The sequence below is a fragment of the Aphelocoma coerulescens genome, chromosome 12, assembly GCF_041296385.1.
Source record: "Aphelocoma coerulescens isolate FSJ_1873_10779 chromosome 12, UR_Acoe_1.0, whole genome shotgun sequence".
Lineage (NCBI taxonomy): Eukaryota > Metazoa > Chordata > Aves > Passeriformes > Corvidae > Aphelocoma > Aphelocoma coerulescens.
The window spans coordinates 2,443,235-2,462,356 of record NC_091026.1 but is presented as its reverse complement, the minus strand read 5'-3'; the positions used below and the strand labels follow the sequence as shown (position 1 = coordinate 2,462,356).

The following is a 19,122-nucleotide window of genomic DNA, read 5'->3' as shown; positions in this document are numbered from 1 at the left end:
GGAGCCAATTCCCAAGTGCAGACCCAGGACTGACTGATATTCCATTGATTTCCACCAGTCCTGGAAGAAGAGCTGGAATAGCTCAGGCCAGCTGCTTTCTCCTTCGTTTTGCATCTTGTTTTGGCAATTCTGATCTCTTTTCCTCAGTTAGATTTTCCTCCTGTGTCTTTCATTAATAAATTTCACGTGTGATTTTTTCCTTTGTTTTACTTTTCTCCTTTCAGGGCTGTTTTTGCTGAATAGTTGACCGTGGTCACAGCTCCATTGGATTTGGCTTTTCCCCTGTGTAAACCCTTGGGAGTGACAGTTCTGATTTTCCTGGCACAATGGTGCAGTGCCCTGTTCATGCACACAGCAGCAGAAACCCTGACATTGCACAAGATGCTTGTTTGTAAAATTGGGATAAGGGGGACTGAACATCTCTGGATTGCTCCTTGTCCCAGAGGGAGCAGCAGTTGCCTGCCCATTGTTGCTTTTGCACAGGATTTGCTTTCTGCTGCTCAATCTGCAAATAATCCAGCAGATGCTGTTATCACCACAAGTACAGTTTGGGATTCAGCTCACGCTCAGTTGCTGCAGTGTTTTTGCTGATTTGGAGTCACATCAATAATGTTTTGTTCGCCCAGAGGAGAGCTCAGAGGGAAAATGCTAACATTTAGAAACTGAAAGATGTTGTGCAGCCAGGATGAACCTGGTGCTTGGCCTTTCAGATGTTTGGGGTTAATTTCCTCTCTGTCAAACCTCTGTGTGTGTCAGTTATGTTCTCAGCAAGTTTTTCCTCAACTCCTTTAATCCATGAGGTAGAGATGTTGCAGCTTTTTACATAAAAAAGCAGATTAACTGGCAGCTTTAGTGCTTGCAGCAGTTCTTGGTGTGTGTTTGGGAGCAGGAGGTGGCTGAGCAGAGAGAGTGAACGTTCCTTCTGTGTGTGCATGTAAATAAGGCAATGTAAATATGGGCAGTACTGACATCAGTGCAGAGGCTGATCAGATTTTGTCAGTCCTTTCTCATTCAAGGGAGCCTGGCAGACTTTCAAAGGTTGCTGCTGTCAGAAAATGATGAAACAAAAAAAAATACAAATCAAAGATTCCGTGATCTCCTTCCAACTCTGCAAGAGCATAAAGTCACTGTGTAAGAAACCAGATCACTTCTCAATTTTCCAGAGCAGCACAGGGACAGCATCAGAAAGCAGAGCTGACAGGGCTGCTCTGATGTTCAGGGGCTCAGGGAGGGAGCAGGATGCTGTGGAGCAACATTATTCCCTGGGGCTTGCCCACTCTCTGTTACAAACATGCTCACAAGGGTTCCTTATTTTTCTGTCTGCATCAGTATTTCTGACTGTGACAAAGTGATTTATGTCACAGTTCAGCACTGGCTTGGCCTCAGCAAAAAGATCAAAGAAATGGATGTAAACATCAGAGCAAGAATAAGTAGGTGTCCAAAATGGGGTCTCGTTGGGTGTTTTTAGAAGGTGAAATGAAGCTGGGTTCGTGTAAGTTCAAACTTGGCAGGACCCTATGATTTCTAATTAATTGATGAATTTTACAGAGGTTTCATTTCATCAACATAAAAACTCTTAGAAAAAGATAAATGTTTTTATTGTAGAGGAGCTGAGCAATCAACTTCTTTGTGTACCTCTCCACGCTGGGGTTTCTGCAAAACCCCCAGCAGCAGAAAGAGAGTCATTGAAAAGCAGAGCCTCTTGCTGCTTTATTGCTCTACTAAAAATGGGTATTTGTACTTTTTAGTCACTAAAGAATCATTGGAGGGCTTTAGAAGCACTCAGCAGTTTAGGGCTATGACTGTCCCAACTCATGGAGTGGGTGGGATGCTGCCAGCAGCCACGGGCCTGTTCCCACACATCCAAGGACAAGCCCAGAACGCTGATGCCGAGTGGGAAATCCCACAGCCTCTGCTGACTGGGAGATGACTTGGGGAGAGCCACGGGTGCTGAGCAGTGTGTCAGCCCTTCCAAGGGAGTTAAAGCAGAGGGGAGCAAACTTGGATGAAACTTGGGTGTCATCTGTTAATAACACAATACTGAAACGAAGGACCTTTCCGAATTCCAGTTGCAGTGTCTTCAATTTACTCAGCTCTATCTTAAAGCTACGTGCACGCTGATCTGAAATAATTTGTCATTTATTTTGCAAACTCCTTGAAAATTTTATTATTTAACTCTCCAAACAGTTCTGCCTGCAGGGAGATTTCTTGCTGTTTCCTTTTATGATAGAAAAGCTAGTGCATGAGTGAATTATCACAGAGAAAGCAACGTGCTCCCGTTGTATTTCCCTCGGAGTTCTTCCCAATCCAAAGTGAATGTGCAGCCTCTGTTTGAAATAATTAGCCGTGGTTTGCTGGGGGAATTTTGGGACTTTCATGTTGCACTAGCTTTTGATCAAAATTTCCCTGCACTGCCTTGTTTAATTCTGGCCATCTGGATTAAAAGGCTCTCTTAATCTTAAATACAGATTGTAACTCTTTCTTTTGGAGTGTGCTGCCATAAAATTCGGGCGCGTTTCCAGCTTTCTTCATTAAAGCTTTCTTTATTATGGTTTGTCGGCCATTAAATGATTGTTATGCACAATGGGCACTTGATCATAATTTGCTGGAGCTGGGAATCAGTTACAGCAGTAATGCAGTTCTGTAATTAAAAGAAAGCATGTTTATACCTGCCAGCATCTCCTGAGAGCTGCTGAGGGTGAGGAGAAAACAGAGTTGAAAGGCAACAATTTCTGCTAATAAGACATTTAAGGGCTCAGATCTGCCAGTGTTTTCTGCTGTGTTGGGGAAGTGTGTTTTTTTGTTTTTTTTTTTTTTTTCCATAATCACTGGGTTTGAACCAAAATCTGTGGTTTGTGACAGGGATAAAAGGGCAGTTTTATTTGCCATAAATCTCTTCCCATCTTTTATTTCTGTTTGGGGTTTAGAAAGGAACGTGCATTTCTCGCAGAGAAGGAGCAATTGGGGATCCTCGAATCCTCTCCCAGTTTTGTTTCTGCTCTTGTGTGGCTTTTATCAGGGAGCTCAATTTCACTCTTACTGGTTTTTTCACCTGTAAAGTTTGAAAAATTGTGAGAAAATTGGTAGCTTTAAAATTATTTTTAAAAGGGAGTTTTGTAGGTGTTTGTGCCATTTACTTTTATATTTTGGCTGTTGGGAAATGGAAAGAAGTGTCAGTTTGTCCAAGCTGCACCGTTGAACTGTTATGGATAAGTGTGGCATAGCTGATGATGTAATTTAATCTGATTTTAGCAGTATGTTATGGATAACCTAAAGTAGATACATGATCATTTCATAAACATTAGAAAATATTTCCTTATAACATTGAAGTTATGCAGCAGCTTTCTATCGTTTTCTTCCTGAACTCGTGTCTGCCCTTTCTCCTAAAATTCCATCTTTGAGATGCCTTCTAAAAAATCTGCACCTGGAAAACTTTAGTGGGAGCTGAGCTGGTGGATGTTTGGTGAGATGAAGCTGCTAAATGAAATCATTCCATTTTCGATTTTACAAGCATCTGTTTGGCTGAAAACGATTTTCTGCCCCAGCTGAGAACTCGAGAGGTGCAAACGCTGTGAGTGCAACAAATTCCTGTCTTGCCAGGAACCATTGGTCTGCAGGAACTGTGCACACAGGAGGTCAGGAGTTTGCTTTTTAACATCTCTCAATTTGATCTCAAATTGGAGCTCTCAAATTAGCAATTAAAACATTCCTGATGGACTAAAATAGATGAATAATGTAGGTTGTGGGCTAAGCAAGACTGTGCAAAAATCAAAGAAACCTGCAGAATTTAAGTGCTCTCTCCCACAGTTCTAATCAGAATTCTAACAACAATTGCAATCAACAAAACTAGTTCTAGTCAGAGTTGTTGATGATTTAATTAGGAGTTTTCAGTCTTGCTAAACAAGTGAGGAGCACAGACTGGAATAAAACCAGGACTTTATCATTCTGCCGTTCCTCAGCATGGGAGCCCTGACACTCTGGTGGACACACAGCTGAGATGTGCAAGTCTTCTGAGGAAAATTTTAACAGCTTGGAAATTCAGAGTTACCTGAAAAATCCTTTCTGTTCCTTTTTATGAGGGCTTTTTTTTTTTTTTAATACCTTTGTTGATTTTGGAAAAAGTAGAAGGCTTTCCTTGTGAATCTCATCTTCTCAATGGCAAGCCCTTGCAGTGCCTTTGCCAATAGTTTATTTCACATGTATTCAGTCCAGTTTTCTTTTCACAGATGTGAAACAACGTTTTGGCAAGTGGTAAACAAAATATATACAGCGAAGAGAAAGAGACTTGTGCTTTTTATTTAAAGTGAAAAGATACACTTTATGAAATAAGCCTTCCATTGAAGTGAATAATTAAAGCTAAAATAAATAAGATCTTATAAGAGATTGCACAGCAATTATGTAACTTTTAAGAAAGGAGAGTTGATGGTAATGAAGTCTTTTCACTTGACTGGGTTTTTCTTGGAAAAGTGCAGTATCATGTGATGAGGTACCACAGTGTGTGAGAGCAGTTTGCTGGTACAAGGTCCAAACATCACAAAGGCATTTCCAGAGCCCAGATGTTTATCAGTTCCCTCTTCTGGAAGGGAGCAGGGAGGTTTTTATTCCAGGTTTGCTGAGTGGTTCTCCACGGTGGGCATTTGTCCAGGGGGACTGGGCACTTGTGCATGGCCCATAGAGCATTTATGGTCGAGGAAGGAAAGTTGCTCCTGTGGCTCCCTGGGAACTGTGAGAAAATCTATCCCGAGCTATTCCTGGGTCAGGAAATACTGGGCATGGCTGTGCTGCACTGTGGGCCCTGCAAAGCCTCTGATCCTTTGGGAATTACAGCACCTTTGGGATTTAGCCAAGCCCTCCTTTCCTCTCAGCAGTGTTCTGAGATGACTGAGGGACTCATTAAGGCAGCACTTAAAATACAAACATGCTGAGTTTTTAGGATTTTGGACCTCTCTAAGAATTTGACCCTCATCTGACAATTCATGGATGTTTTCCTGTTGTATTGAATGTGAACTGAATCAAATCAGGAGTGTCCCCAGAGTGTTTATCTGACCCCCAGAGATATTCTGAGGTGATTTGTTTTATCATTGGCTCAGCTGGTCAGAGCAAGGTGCTAAAAACAGCAAAGTTGTGGGTTTGGTCCCTGTGTGGGCCATTCCCTCAAGAGTTGGATTTATATTATCATAACTAAAGATACACTTAAGATATTTTAATCACATATCTCCTTGTCTGCTTTCACAGAATAACTAAGATTTATTAAGTTGATTTAGATGCCTAATCCTACCAGATAACATGATAATTTCAGGGGAGAAGGGAAGCTAGAAAGCAAGCAAAGCCTAGTTTAAAATTTACAAAAAAAGATGTCAAAACAAAACTAAGTGCTGATCTTTATTTGCTGTGTGATAGTTGTAGTACCAAAGCAGAAAACTAATGACATTGAAACTGCATATTCTGAGCTGGGCATGCATTCTTTTTACCATTTATTTCTATAATCCAGCAAAAGAGAGATATTTTTCCAAAAAACTTCTTTACCATCTATTTCAGCATTGCTGTGTTTGCTGTGCTTGGTTGGAAGTGCAGCTGTACTTGATTTGACGTGGGCAGTTACAGTCTGACAACACCACAACAAAAATTCACAGCGAATTAAACGATGTTTTGGTTCCTTTTGGTTCTGAAATGTATATGTCAACCTGTAATTGTAGCAAACAGAAGAATGTTTTTACAGGAACATGCAGGATCTTGGTGCTAATCAGGTATGTTGGGGTCACTCCTATGCAAATATTGTGAGGTTTTGGAGGGTCTTTGTATAAAACCTGCTACCACAAGCCAAAGGTTTGCTTTCAAAAATCCAAATCAAAGAGTTACTGAGGGCTGTGGCTCTCTCAAAAAGGCTCATTTGAGCTTTCCTGTTGTGGTTATTGATAAGAAAGTCAGGGTTTAAGGCAAGGTCTTCTCATGACTGCAAGTCTAAAATTAATTTATTCCTGCAGTTCTTTCCGAAGTGCAGGCAGATCCTGTTACCTGTATTTAATGTAGGTATCTGTAACAACCAATTGCTGAAAAATTAGAATTTAAAGATATTTGGTGGTATTTCTCTCTAATGTAATAAGGTGCAGTTCCTTTGCGGCCACTGTCCCATTCCAAGGGCTGTGTTTCTCTCGAATCACTTCAAACAATTTCCATCTTTCCAGGTAACTTTACAAAATACAGCTCTCTTTGATTTGTTCTGTGGAAGGGAATTAGGGTAGATAACATCTGAAGCATTTATGTGATGCTTGCAGTACAATTGTGTCTTTTTGAAGGATTGAGAAGTGAAGCCTCTGGGGGGGATTTCTCAATATCTACCAGAATTTTCACACGCAGGCATCTTGAGCTCCTTGAAGTTACTCAATGCCAGTCAATATCTTCAGGTTATAAATTAGTTCCTAATTAACATAATGGAATTTTGACAGAAATTCATGAAGTCTTGAGAGCTCTTGCTTGTGCAACAGACTTTTCCCACCTGTTCTCTATAACTTCTCTTGGGAAAATCACAGAAATTCAAACTTAATAAGCAAGAGTGCTGCAGGTATTACAAAATTTAATTCCTAATTGCATTGTCCTACACTTCAGCTCAGTCACCGTGTCTCAAGTGTCAGTGGTTTCACACCATTCTCACATTCCCCTCTCCCAGGAGGAAGAAATGGAAGAAATACAAAGAAATGGTACTTTCAGCAGCTGGGACCCCAATATTGTCACTTCTCCTTCAGTTCACTGAGAAATGCTGTTCTTTAGGGAAATCTGTCACATTTTGCTGCCTAGCAGAGAAAAGACACTTTAGCAATGAAGATGTAGGTGACAAATTCACTTTGGTATTTATCTTTCTTGTGTTTTGTTGCTAAGGAAAGGTTTTGAAAAATCCAAGCATAAAAACTCTGTTGGAAGTGGCTGAAATCTATTTTTCCCCATTCAACAGTCAAACGTATTAAAATTCCGATGTATTAAAATATTCATCTTCAGATATTTTGGGGGTTTTTTTGTGGGATAAAAATAGCACTAAGTGCAGATTTGGACAGTGCCTCTTGTATGCACTTAGCTCCTGAGCTGTGCTACCACGTGCTGCTGCCAGTGACATTCCTGCTGCTGTTTGAAGGGAGGTTTTGTTGTTAATTCTTCAGCCAAGCTGCTGGAGTTTCACGTCTGTAGAGCCTCGTATCACGATTTAAACAGAGCAGTGCCAGGGTAGAAACGTCAGGCAAACAACCCAAACCTGAAGGCACCAGGTTGTCTCACCCTCTGCATGGGGACTCAGCATTTTGGGAGCTCTGATGTTGTTATTCAGCAAATATTTGAGTGAGAGCACAGGAGGAGGGGTTTGGCTGGTGGCTTCCAGCTCCTCCACACAACAGTAGCCCTCACTTGCCATTTCCAGGCCAGTTTGACAAAATCAACCCAGCAAGGACACACGACTGCAAAATAAACTCAGAGCAAGGCTTGCAGTTCAGTCATGAAAACTTGTTGCAGATGCATCTGCCTGGTGTTCCCTGAGGAGTGAATGTGGAGCTCATCCTTCCCCCCTTGTCCTCCTCCTGCTCCTTCCCTGCTCATCCCAGCGTGGTTGGAGGCTCCTGGTGCAATTCCAGGCTGCCAGGACCTGATCTTATTCTTAATTCTGCTCTGTTTTGGCTTTTTAGTTCATTGGCCAACTACCTGTGAATCAGAGCTGGAGCCTGTGGCGCTGTGGGCCTTGGGAATGTGGGAGACAGATGGAATTCTTTGTTAGAGGGCTTGGTTTTGTTTTGTATGGAGACTTCTCTGGCACTGGGTTATGTAAGATGCTGACCAAAATCGAGCATGTTAGAATGTATTTGCACATGGAAACTCAGGCTTCTATTGTATGTGGTGGTTTGAAAATTAACAGGGAAAACCTTCTCTGAAAAGGCTCAGTCAGTGCTGATTTTGGGAGTATTTGTGCTGTCATGATGTCTTTGTTTTAGTTGTCTTAAATAGAGAAATATATAGCAATCAGGGAGTTGTTCTGTATTATATCCAAGTTGTCTTTTGGGGGATTTTCATAATTAGGAGTGTGGGATATTTTAATACTTAAAGCAAGAAAAGAAAAAAAGAAGCTGTCATTTGACTGTAAAAATACTCTTTTTCATTTTCTGCCAGAAGGAAAATAATCTTAAATTGAGAGGTGTCTTTGCTTGTTTGGACTTGTTGGTCTTAACTAAATAAAACAACCTCTTAACTCTTTGTTTTGACTGTGTTTTTCCTCATAGTACGGTTCCACCTGTCCGTTGTTTCCTTTATAGGGTTTGTTATGCTATTGTTTAGAGGGAAGTCACACCCTTGAATGAGCACTGAAACCTGGTTTCTGTTTGGGGTTAAACTTAAAGAAAAAGGGGCACTTCACAGGACAGGCTTCATTTGTGTGAGGCTGAACAAAAATCATTCTGCTGTTGTGAATAAAAAAACTTCAGTCATAAATATTTGTGATTTTACAAAGCAAAAGTCTTGGGTTTTGTTCACAGGAGTGTAGTGAGTGTTGAGATTTTGATTTTAAATTTCCAATGCAAGCAGAGGGGTCTTCATTCTGAGGGAACTTTTCATAGGATGCTGAGGAGTGGGTTTGGTTTTAAAAGTGGTTTCATTCCACACTTTCACACTTGTATCTAATTTAATTTTTTTTCTAAATAATCCCACAGTTAAGGTGCTGCACTTGGAACACAACATTTCTGTCTTTCTAAGCAGAAAACTCTGTCAAAGGTGGGGAAGCAAAAGGGTGAAGGCAGTGATGTTATCCCAGGAGGAGAAGGTTTAAATGGGATGAGTTTCCCATAGAGTAAATGACCTCCAGGTGTCCCTAACTGAATTTCTTCTATAATTCTAAGCAAAACTCGAATAATTCACACATAGATCTGTCACTGTATTCAGTTCTTGTATTTCACTAAGCCTGCACTTGTGAAAGCTTTCATCAGTTCCAACATTTGAGCTACACTGAAGTCTCACCTTGAGCTTAAGTGTTCAGCCATGGTTTTGAGTGAGCAGAAATAAAAATTCACCTTGATGGTATTGCTTAATTAAGTTTTTAATAGCACTTCCCTAAGAATCATTTGAAAACTTTTTAATTCATAGATTTGGAGCTGATGGCTTGGAGGGTAAATAGTTTTTTTCTGCAGTAGGAATGAGCTGATTTTGTGGATGGTTGGACATTCAGACACATTCTAACAGGGTGGTTTGTAATACAGGACATGGTACTAGAAAACAAATGTTATTGTCCACATCAACTATTTGTGAATATCCTATTCTGAAATTGGGAGCTGTGATGACACATGCAAAAAACCCCCAAATCCTACTTTTTTTGCTAAACTTCAGCTTTTTAATTATTGGAGCTATCTCTGGTTTGAAAGCCCTCCAGTCTTGCCCTGCTGTTTCTGCTTTGTCAGGATGAGAAGTTTTAGAAAATAATTGTTTTTCTAAATTGAAAAAAGAAAGAAGTCCTAGTGGACAGCATTGTTCCCTTCTCTGGCTTCCTTTTTGGAGCAGTCATTTATGCTCACAGTTCTGGTGCTTTCTGCTGCTGGGAACAGACTGACAATTCTGTAACCCTTGCATTTTCCCCATTAATGGAATATATTGTGCAGCAGACGAGGTTGGTGTGGGCATGGCAGGACTGCCCCGTGCCCAGATCTCTGAGTGCAGAGCTCACCACGTTCTTTTGGGGCTCAGCCCATGTTTTACTGCTTTCTGTGCATGGACAAAAGCAGCTTCAGACTGTGCTGAGCGAGTCCAAACTGCATTGAAACCACACATAGGAGCAAACACACCAAACCAGTTTGGAACATGTTGAAAATTTTATAAGGGAGCCAGAGGAAGTTTTGCTATTGAGTTTCACCCAGGTTCAAGCCCTTCTTCATCTCTTTGAAAACTGGCTCAGCTTGTGTGATTTTGGAGATAATCTAAGGGAATATCGTGACAATGGCAGTGATTTTGGTGAACTTGGGAGCTGCATAACATTCCATAATTTTCACTGTGATCTCCATAACCTGTTTTCCATACAAATCACATGCAGGGGAACTCATGTCCTTCGACAGAAATAAATATTCAGGTGTGTTGAGAAACTGATAAAAGATTCATCAGTTTGTGTTTACAGCTACAGAAAAAGCTTCAGCGATTTAGAATACACACTTCAGGCTTGACTGTGTGGAAGTGGAGAGTTCTAGCACAGGGTATTCCAGAGGAAATTCCAAGCTGTGCACGTAGGAATTAATGGCACTAATTAACGCACTGGTTAAAAATGTGACTATTAATCACGTGGAGGGCAGATGGAAATGTACAGCTTTATTTGACAGTTTAGCATGATGTTATGTGGTGTTGAACAGGAATATTTTTGAGTTTCCCTTTCACTACATGAATAATTGAAAATTGGTTCTGGCTCTTCCTGCTGGAAATAGGTTATAAACTAAATTGCTTTTCTAGATTAACTGGGAAGGCAGCTTTTAAAAGCTGGGTGAAAATAGTGCAGGGCTTGTTTAAACTCTAGTTTAAGCCACCCACAAAACAGTGAAAAACATGGATAATGTGTCCTAGCCCTTAAGATTTTTGGGTTTCAGTAGGAAAAGGCTCTCAGTTTCCTTGGCAGACTTGTATTTGATATTCAGAGCCTGTATCTAAATCCAATACCTATCCATATATTAATTCAGGTCCTGGAACTTTTTTATAACCCAGTGAAATGGTGAAAGATTCATCATTTCTGAGCTAATTTTCAGCACATGTTGCAGTATTGTGTCGTGCACTGTTGAAATCTGTAACTCTCAAGAGCAGTGTTCAAATGGTTCCTGCTTTCTGTGGGTTTGCTTAACCTGGGAACAGATTTGTAGACTCAAACAGCATCGACTTCAGCTCCTTTTCCCTCTTTGCCTCAGGCTGCCAAATTAACTTTGCCATTCTCTGCATGGGTACCCTGACAAGAAGTCCCCGTTTCCTGCCCTCAGTTCTTGTGAGGGTGAGCTGGGTGACTCCCCATGAAAATGAGGTGCTGTGAGTTCCTTCCCAGGCAGCAGCCACATCTCCCTACTCCAGGAAACACCACCCACTATTGTTTGCAGATCTGATGTGCATTAGGTGATTTAATTGGGATACAGTCATTCAAACCAGAAGTTCTTTTGCTCCCCACAAAAGCACTGTATTATGTTTCTTGTAATATGTATGCAAACCTTAAAACCAATTCAAATAGTCACATGGTTAGCATGGTTAGAAGTAGACACAGAGATTTCAGAATTACATTGGAATTTTATCACATCTGTATTATTATATTATTATCTGTATTGATGGCTCACTATAGAATATTTGGTGGTTCTTGCCACATTATTGGCTGTTAACACTAAGTATTCTTAGGCAGGATAAAGAGTTGTTGTTTTAACATCATAATTCCTTATGAACAGAGTGTTAGAATATTATTCCCTGATTTCTTATTAATCCTCAATTTACAGATGCTTCATTTTTGTTTTGGTTGCTTTTTGGGGGTTTTTTTTCAGATCAGTTCCCAGCTGTGGCAACTGGTTTTAAACTCTGCATTTTAAGTAAAAAATTGGGTTGGGTTAGTTTTCAAATAAAAACCCTTGGCATAATGGAAAGGAGATTTTAAGATGGGTTAAGTATGAGGATGGAGACTATGTGCTGGTATTTGTGCCTGTAACAGAGACAGCATGATGGGGAAACTGATATTTATAGAAATCTTGGAGCTTTCAACAGAGTGGAGAAATTGAAATTCTGGAGAATTCGTGCATGTAAATAATCCAGCAAGAGAAAAAGCAAGATTACAAGAAATGCTGTTATGTCTAATAATTTTTTTTAAATGTGTTCATGCAGGATCTCTCAGAGCTCTGGAGTGGTTGTGCTGAGGATTTGCTTTCATTTATCTTTTCACTTGTGCACTCTGCAAATGCATCAAACTGTGCAGATATGAGAAATGCTTGATGCTTTTTCTCTTTCCCCCAGAAGCCTTCAGCTGTCCTCACAGATCAGCTTCTAATCCTATCTGTGATTCTAAAAAAACCTGGAAAACAGCAAATTGTTCTACTATGTGGTGTCCTGAAAATATAAGGACATGGTGGTAACCAGCCACCATGGGAAAAAGTCTTGGTTTCCACTCTAATTATTACTTGGTACTTTTAGAAAGTAGTGGTAACAATACCCTCACCGTTTTACTTTTTTTTTTTAATTCTTGTTTTTCATTGGAGCAATAGAATTAATTTTTGAAAAGTAAATATCATAGCTTATCTTGAGCAGGATTCTTCCTCAAGGGGAAAACCTTGCTAAGTTCATGAACTTCTTCCAACCATGGGATTAAGATCTTGCTGGGCCAGATTTATCAAAGACGTTATTCCATTAGTGAAGATGAGAAACTGAACAGTGTTTCAGCCCTGCTAAGTCTTTACAAGCTTCTGATTTGAATGCTTGCAGGAACAGGAATGTTGGCTAATGAAATGTGGGGAACATGTTAGTGCCTCTGCCAAGCAGCATCACTGTGCACGTCAGCTGGAAAAGAAATGCCAGATCCTGGGATGAGTCTGGGAGTCTGCAAATAAATATTTGGGTTGGCCATGTCTTTAAAATGTGTTTCTATTGATTTTATTAAGGCTGGCATCCTTCCAGAACTGCTGAACAAACACTTTGGGATCCGATCCTTCATCATTGAGATAAATGCCAAAATTCTGATTGACTTCAAAGGGAGCAGAATTAAGATCTGAGTCCCCAAAAGACATAGTCTGATTTTTATCTCCTGAGCAGGAGGATCACATGGGAGGGTTTGTTTGACAGGCAGGAATCAGGACCTGGAGGGAGGTGGCAGTCGTGTGAGCGAGGCCTCGGTGTTCAATCACCACTGCAGGCACGTGGCAGCCTGGCTGAGCCTGGGTTTAAAGATGCTGTCTCTCACTGGATGTGTTGTTAAGCAGTCAGGATGTAACAGCTTGCACTTAGCAAGAAACCTCCTTCAGTGATCCAATTGTCCAAATTATTGCTTGCTTCAATCTTTTTTTGATCTGATTCTCCAGCTGGAGTTGGTGACGTGGAACAATTAATGTCATACAGCAGCGGCAGGCTGAGGAATAAGCACAGCAAGGCTGGCAGAGAAGGCAGGACCTTGGATTAGGGGTACAGAGTAGCTGGAGAAGTAGAATAACCTTTGATGTAGAATATTTATGTGTCAAGGGGAAGCTGAAAAATTTGGGGTGGCTGGAGCTCAGTCGTTTGCTGTGAGACTGATTACAACACAGCCCCATGCTCGTCCCCCATGCTCATCCCCCATGCTCATCCCCCATGCTCGTCCCCATGCTCGTCCCCCATGCTCGTCCCCATGCTCGTCCCCATGCTCGTCCCCCATGCTCGTCCCCATGCTCGTCCCCATGCTCATCCCCCATGCTCGTCCCCATGCTCGTCCCCCATGCTCGTCCCCATGCTCGTCCCCATGCTCGTCCCCATGCTCATCCCCATGCTCATCCCCATGCTCATCCCCATGCTCGTCCCCATGCTCGTCCCCCATGCTCGTCCCCATGCTCATCCCCATGCTCGTCCCCCATGCTCGTCCCCCATGCTCATCCCCATGCTCGTCCCCCATGCTCGTCCCCATGCTCATCCCCATGCTCATCCCCATGCTCGTCCCCATGCTCGTCCCCCATGCTCGTCCCCATGCTCATCCCCATGCTCGTCCCCCATGCTCGTCCCCATGCTCATCCCCATGCTCGTCCCCCATGCTCGTCCCCATGCTCGTCCCCATGCTCATCCCCATGCTCATCCCCATGCTCATCCCCATGCTCGTCCCCATGCTCGTCCCCCATGCTCGTCCCCATGCTCGTCCCCATGCTCGTCCCCCATGCTCGTCCCCATGCTCGTCCCCATGCTCGTCCCCCATGCTCGTCCCCATGCTCGTCCCCATGCTCGTCCCCCATGCTCATCCCCATGCTCGTCCCCATGCTCGTCCCCCATGCTCGTCCCCATGCTCGTCCCCATGCTCATCCCCATGCTCGTCCCCATGCTCAGCCCCCATGCTCATCCCCATGCTCATCCCCATGCTCGTCCCCCATGCTCGTCCCCATCCTCAGCCCCCATCCTCAGCCCCCATCCTCAGCCCCCATCCTCGGCCCCATGCTCGGCCATCCCCGTTTCCCATTTTTCCTGTTAGGACTGGTGTTGGGTTGTGTTTGGGTTTGTTCCTCCCAGGTCGCTTTCCCGCTCCGTTCCCCAGCTGTAGCCATCCCTCCAGGGAGGGTTTGGGGCCTGAGTTCAGCAGGTGACTGGAGAGGGTTGAGGGAGGCCTGAATGAGGGGTGTGAGCTCAGAGATGGCTGATGTGGTGGGCATTGCTGGATGATTTGATGGAAACTCTTTTGCTGTTGACAGCTGGATGCTTCTCCTATTCCAGGCAGCTTTTCATTTATCTTGAGACTCTTGGCTGTAAAACATTTTCTGGAAAATTGTAGATAAAAAGCCTAAATATAGCTCCTTGTTAACTTCCTCCTTCCAAATTCTCTACATCTCCTCCCCCTTCCTGTGTCTCACTTTCTCTTCTGAGTCAATGATGGCAGCTATGCTCATTTCTAATTCTCCAATTTAAACACAGTTTTCTTGCATTGTACCAAGCCAGGCACCAGGATTGTTAAGTTTTTAAGCACTGATTGAGAAGATCATTATTTTCTGTATATTACTGTTCACTACTCAGTTAATACATGGCTTCTGTAAGAAATGATCCATTTAAGAATCATGAAGAGAAAATTTTCACTAATTATCTCTATTATAAAACATTTAGGAGCAGCCCTGACATTAATAACAGTACTTAAGTCTCCCACACTCAATAACCTGCTTCTTTTCTTGCATCTCAAAGTCAGAATATGCAGATATTTGTGGGGAGAATGTGTGCAGCATCCCAAGACCCAACTCAGAGGTAAAGGCTTCTCCTTTTGATGGGTGGCTTCTTTCTAGTTCAACAAATAAACAAAAAATAAGAAGTTTTCCTTTGAGCCAGAGAGGGGAATTTCATTCAGCTGTGGAGACAGCTGAGGTGCCTTGGGGCAAAATATGGGAAGAAACAGATGGCCATAAAAGGAGAAGCACTGGGGAATAAAATAATTGAAAATTCCAAGCAAGAGTTTATAAATAAAATCTGTGAAAGCTTACTGTACATAAACAAAAGTCCAAGTTCAGAATCCTGCATGCGTGGAGTGTCTTAAAGGGATAACCCAGGTAACTTACTGGGGTTGCATTCACAAGCTTGGTTTGGGCTTTGTGCTCTGTGGAAATTTTTGCCATGTTCCACAGGGACATGCACATCATGTAAATAAAAAGTGTATTATTTTAGATTGAAACTTTACCTGCATTTGTCTGCAGGATGTTTTGACCGTGTTTGTTAGAGGGTTTTCTGTTCATAAAAATTAATGGCAGCGTGAGTCAAAGCATTCAGAAATTCAAACTGGCATTGCAGAGTTGTGAACTCCCTTTGAATTGTGCAAATTCCTCAGACACGTTCTCTGTGGGCCTTAAAATGTCTGCAATTATAAATATTTCTTCTTAGGTAGGGCAATAATTCTTCAGGACTGAATAAATGACTGTTCAGACTTTCTGTTCTGGCTCTTGGTGAACACCTGTGTGCATCCAACCCAGGCCATTTTATGATTCTGTGATCTTAGTCATTATTGTAATTACTGTATTTGAAAAGTCTTACTTGGGTGTAATTTGGACATTCCTGTAGGTCCCTTCCCACTCAGAATATTCTGTGATTCTTGAGAACTGTGATAAGCCACTACAGTCTGTTGGGGTTGTATCTGTCCTTAATTCTAATTTATGTGCTGTCGAAGAGGTATTCTCCTCCTGAAACTGAACTTTTGTTCACTCACTGAGGGGGGAAAAAAAAACCCCTCCTTACCTTACATGTGTAGGGCAGCATAAAACATTGCATTTTGGCTTCCTCTCAAGAAATCCTCTTTATTTCCTCATTGGTTGTGTTTCTGAACGAGGCAAACCCTGATTAAATGAGCACTGAATGCATATCAAAGGTGCAGAGCTGTTTCCAGGGACGTTTCTTCATTTTTATGTTGTAAGAATAATTATAACGAGTTTGATTCGTAACTGCTGCCAGGGCAACTCTTCCAGTCTAGTCAACTTAGGGAAGGTTAAAAATACGGTGGGATAAGCCTGGGCTTCAGCCAGAGAGAAAAACTCTGTTCCTACTTGCCCAGCATGAAGTGCAGAGCTCTCTCCTGCCCCTCTTTTCCTTCCTCCCCCCCTGTAGCCACGAGCACTCTGTCATGTTGACACTGGCACTGCAACTGTCTTGCTTTGAGTTTGAAAGAAGCACTTTTATCATTTCTAGTATGCAGCCTGGGGCCAAAACAGACAAAGCAATTTGGAAGGATGAGGTTCAGCAGGAGGCTGGAATTCCCATTGTGCAGCCCTTTGGGAATAGGACTGTGGAGCAGTTTTTTAATCAGAGTCACAAGTGTTGCTCTGCCCTGCTCGGGCAGCTGAGCTCCACTGGGGTGGGGACGAGCTCGTGGCCACCAGTCCTTGGACACAGCAATGGTTTGTTGTGATCTGGTTTGTTGGAGCTGTCAGGATTCACCCACGTCGTTTAATCTGGTTCTTAAACTCCAAAACTCGTAATATTCCCATATATCACAGTATTTCAGATTCACTTGTTTTGTTTAATCTGGTTCTTCAACTTCAGTAATCATAATATTCCCATCTATCACAATATTTCTCAAAGATGCTGGTCCAGATCATTGCTTTGACCCTTCCAGTGGAAAAGTTATTTCTTCAGGCAGATGTGCCACCAGTACTGAAGGTGACTTTACTGATGCAGGGGATCTTTGTGTGGCACTGATATTTTTTCGTCTCCAGGATTCTCCCTTTTGTTAGGCCCCCTATGGCACAGTCCCTACAGTTTTTGTCTCCAGTGTTTTACCTGTGTTTCACACAAAGGAATTTTTTTAATTCTACCACCTCTGTGTCCTTTATGTTGTCAGCCACCATGAGCTTTTCCATGTTCTGATCTGTGCATCTTGTGACCAAACTCTCAGCTTGTCTTAAAAATGATTTTACTTTATTTCAGTCTCCTTTTGAGCTCTCATCCCCAGTGCTGTCAGTGTTCTGACACCTTCCTTCTCCTGCAGGATGCTTCCAGCCTGCAGTGATTTGAGAACCCAGTTACAAGGTTTTTCATCTCAGTTTCTATGAAACACTTCTAATGAATCTCCTTTAACTCATTTTTCAGAGAGCTGTCACCAATAATCAGACAACCTAAATATGTTTATCCTTCAGTCTCACTGCTGCATGATTTCATCAGTTTAGGTGCTGCCCTTTCTGAAGATGCTTCTAATTTCCTATTTTTCTGGATTGTAAATCAAAGTGACACCACCACTTTCTCCAAGTAACAAAAATTCCCTTTATTAATGTAATTGTGCCATACTCTATAAGTCACAGAACACAACTGCTCCACACAGTCCTGCTGGTCTGATGTCCTTTGAGTCCAGTTACAAACATGAAGAAATGCAGGAGTTACATCATTCCCTGTTGTCTTTTAGTAACCCTTGACTCACTGCATAATTTTCCAGAAGTTTTTATGGCACTTTTCGTCTTTGCATGAACTTTTCTAATTATAATAACTTGGAACTTGTTCTGCCTTTTGAATGATTTGTTGGCATTTGACTTCTTTCTTCTTGTGAGCAGCAATGCCACAATTTAAAATGCAAATTTCCCCCAATGAAATAATGGGATGTGCCTGCCCAGCTTTGTACTTGGGCTCCATATGAATTTCATTTCTCCTTGGTGTGGGAAAAGTTCTAGTCTAGAGATAAATCCCTTTTTGATTGGCTGCTCTAAATAAAGCAAACAGCAATTGTCTCTAAACTAATGGCACTGATGTTATCACTGCCCCAGATTAGAACTTGGAGACATTGATGGAGATATATAATTTCTTTTACTGAACCTGATCTTTTAGGGTTTTCTGCCTGTGAAAAAATAAATCCTACATCATTGTTTCATGAGACAGTTTTTTGTTCAGAAGGGATGAAGTTTAAGTTTAAACTATTGATTAAATGTATTTTTAGATATTAATTAAGAAGTTGGTGACATACTTATAATTTATTTGTGTCTGTGTCCCGTGCAAGGCTGAAAATTCTCCAGAATGCAAAATGAAGCTGAAGGAAAGAGTTTATATTTCCATATAAATATAAAAAATCCAACAGAATCAGTCCACCTTTGGGTCATACCATGCCCTCAGTGAGACACAGAGCTCCAAACCCAGTAAGATTTGTGTGATAACATATATATTATTTATTATTTGGTTTAATATTCTGCTGGTCGTGTGTCACCAGCCTGGCTGAGGGTGTCCATGGAGAGGGGATTCTTGGATGGGACAAAAGGGGTGGAAAAACAACCTTGGAGAACTGATTGACCTGTGTGGAAAGAGCCAGTGCAGATGTGTTGTAAGATCCTTGCCCTGAGCAGACATGACTAAACAGACTTTGTCTGCTCCCAACAATTAAGGAGTTTGCCAGGGCCCCATGCATGTTCCAGCTTGTTTCCAGCTGGGAGAGGAGTTTTTCAGTTTGTGCACAAATGTTTTAGCTGTTCATGGGCTCTTCACTTTGGGGTTTACTCAAGATCTGTAACTTTTCAAGCAACACCGTAGTCTTCGCTGCCAGTCTTGGGATTTTTGAATTCCCTGGAAGCAGTGCTTTGTGTAGCCCAAAAAGCAGGCCTTGCTCTATGTGAGAACAAAGTCAGAAAATGCAGTGATGTTTGTTCATGACCACAGAAGGACCCTGAGAGCCTCTGCTCAGGCTTTGCTTTATCGTGGAGACTCCTGAGTGTGAGTTCAGAGCTCTGCAGTGATATCCCCAGGATGCAGACTGAGGCTGATGCTCTGCTGCTGATGTCAGGGGCAGCTTTTGCCTAGTTAAAAAGAGAAAGGAGCAGGGAAATCACAAATTACAGCTCAGACAGGAATAAATGAGGTCTGTCATGCTGGATAGAGTGATCACCTGGCTCTGGGCCCAGGGACAGGTGGTTCTAGGTGGGTTATAGGACTCCACTGCCACTGAAGGTGTGGTTTGCTTGTGAAAAATAAATCCCACTCAGTTGTTTAACA

At 42.1% G+C, this 19,122-nt stretch overlaps 1 protein-coding gene across 7 annotated transcripts in view; it reads left to right on the top strand.

The window, feature by feature from the left end:
- ATG7 (autophagy related 7) overlaps positions 1–19,122 on the top strand; it is an 83,993-nt gene that overhangs the window by 46,865 nt on the left and 18,006 nt on the right. Inside the window, exon 18 of one of the 7 annotated variants that reach the window (XM_069028472.1) lies at positions 6,668–7,825. The exons of 5 other annotated variants lie outside the window; for them this stretch is intronic. In XM_069028472.1, the coding sequence (XP_068884573.1) occupies positions 6,668–6,751 (84 nt within the window). In that variant the 3' untranslated portion in view covers positions 6,752–7,825. Of the gene's footprint in view, positions 1–224; positions 2,493–6,667; positions 7,826–19,122 lie in introns of those variants that run through there. One more of the 7 variants, XM_069028474.1, reaches the window with a different exon arrangement.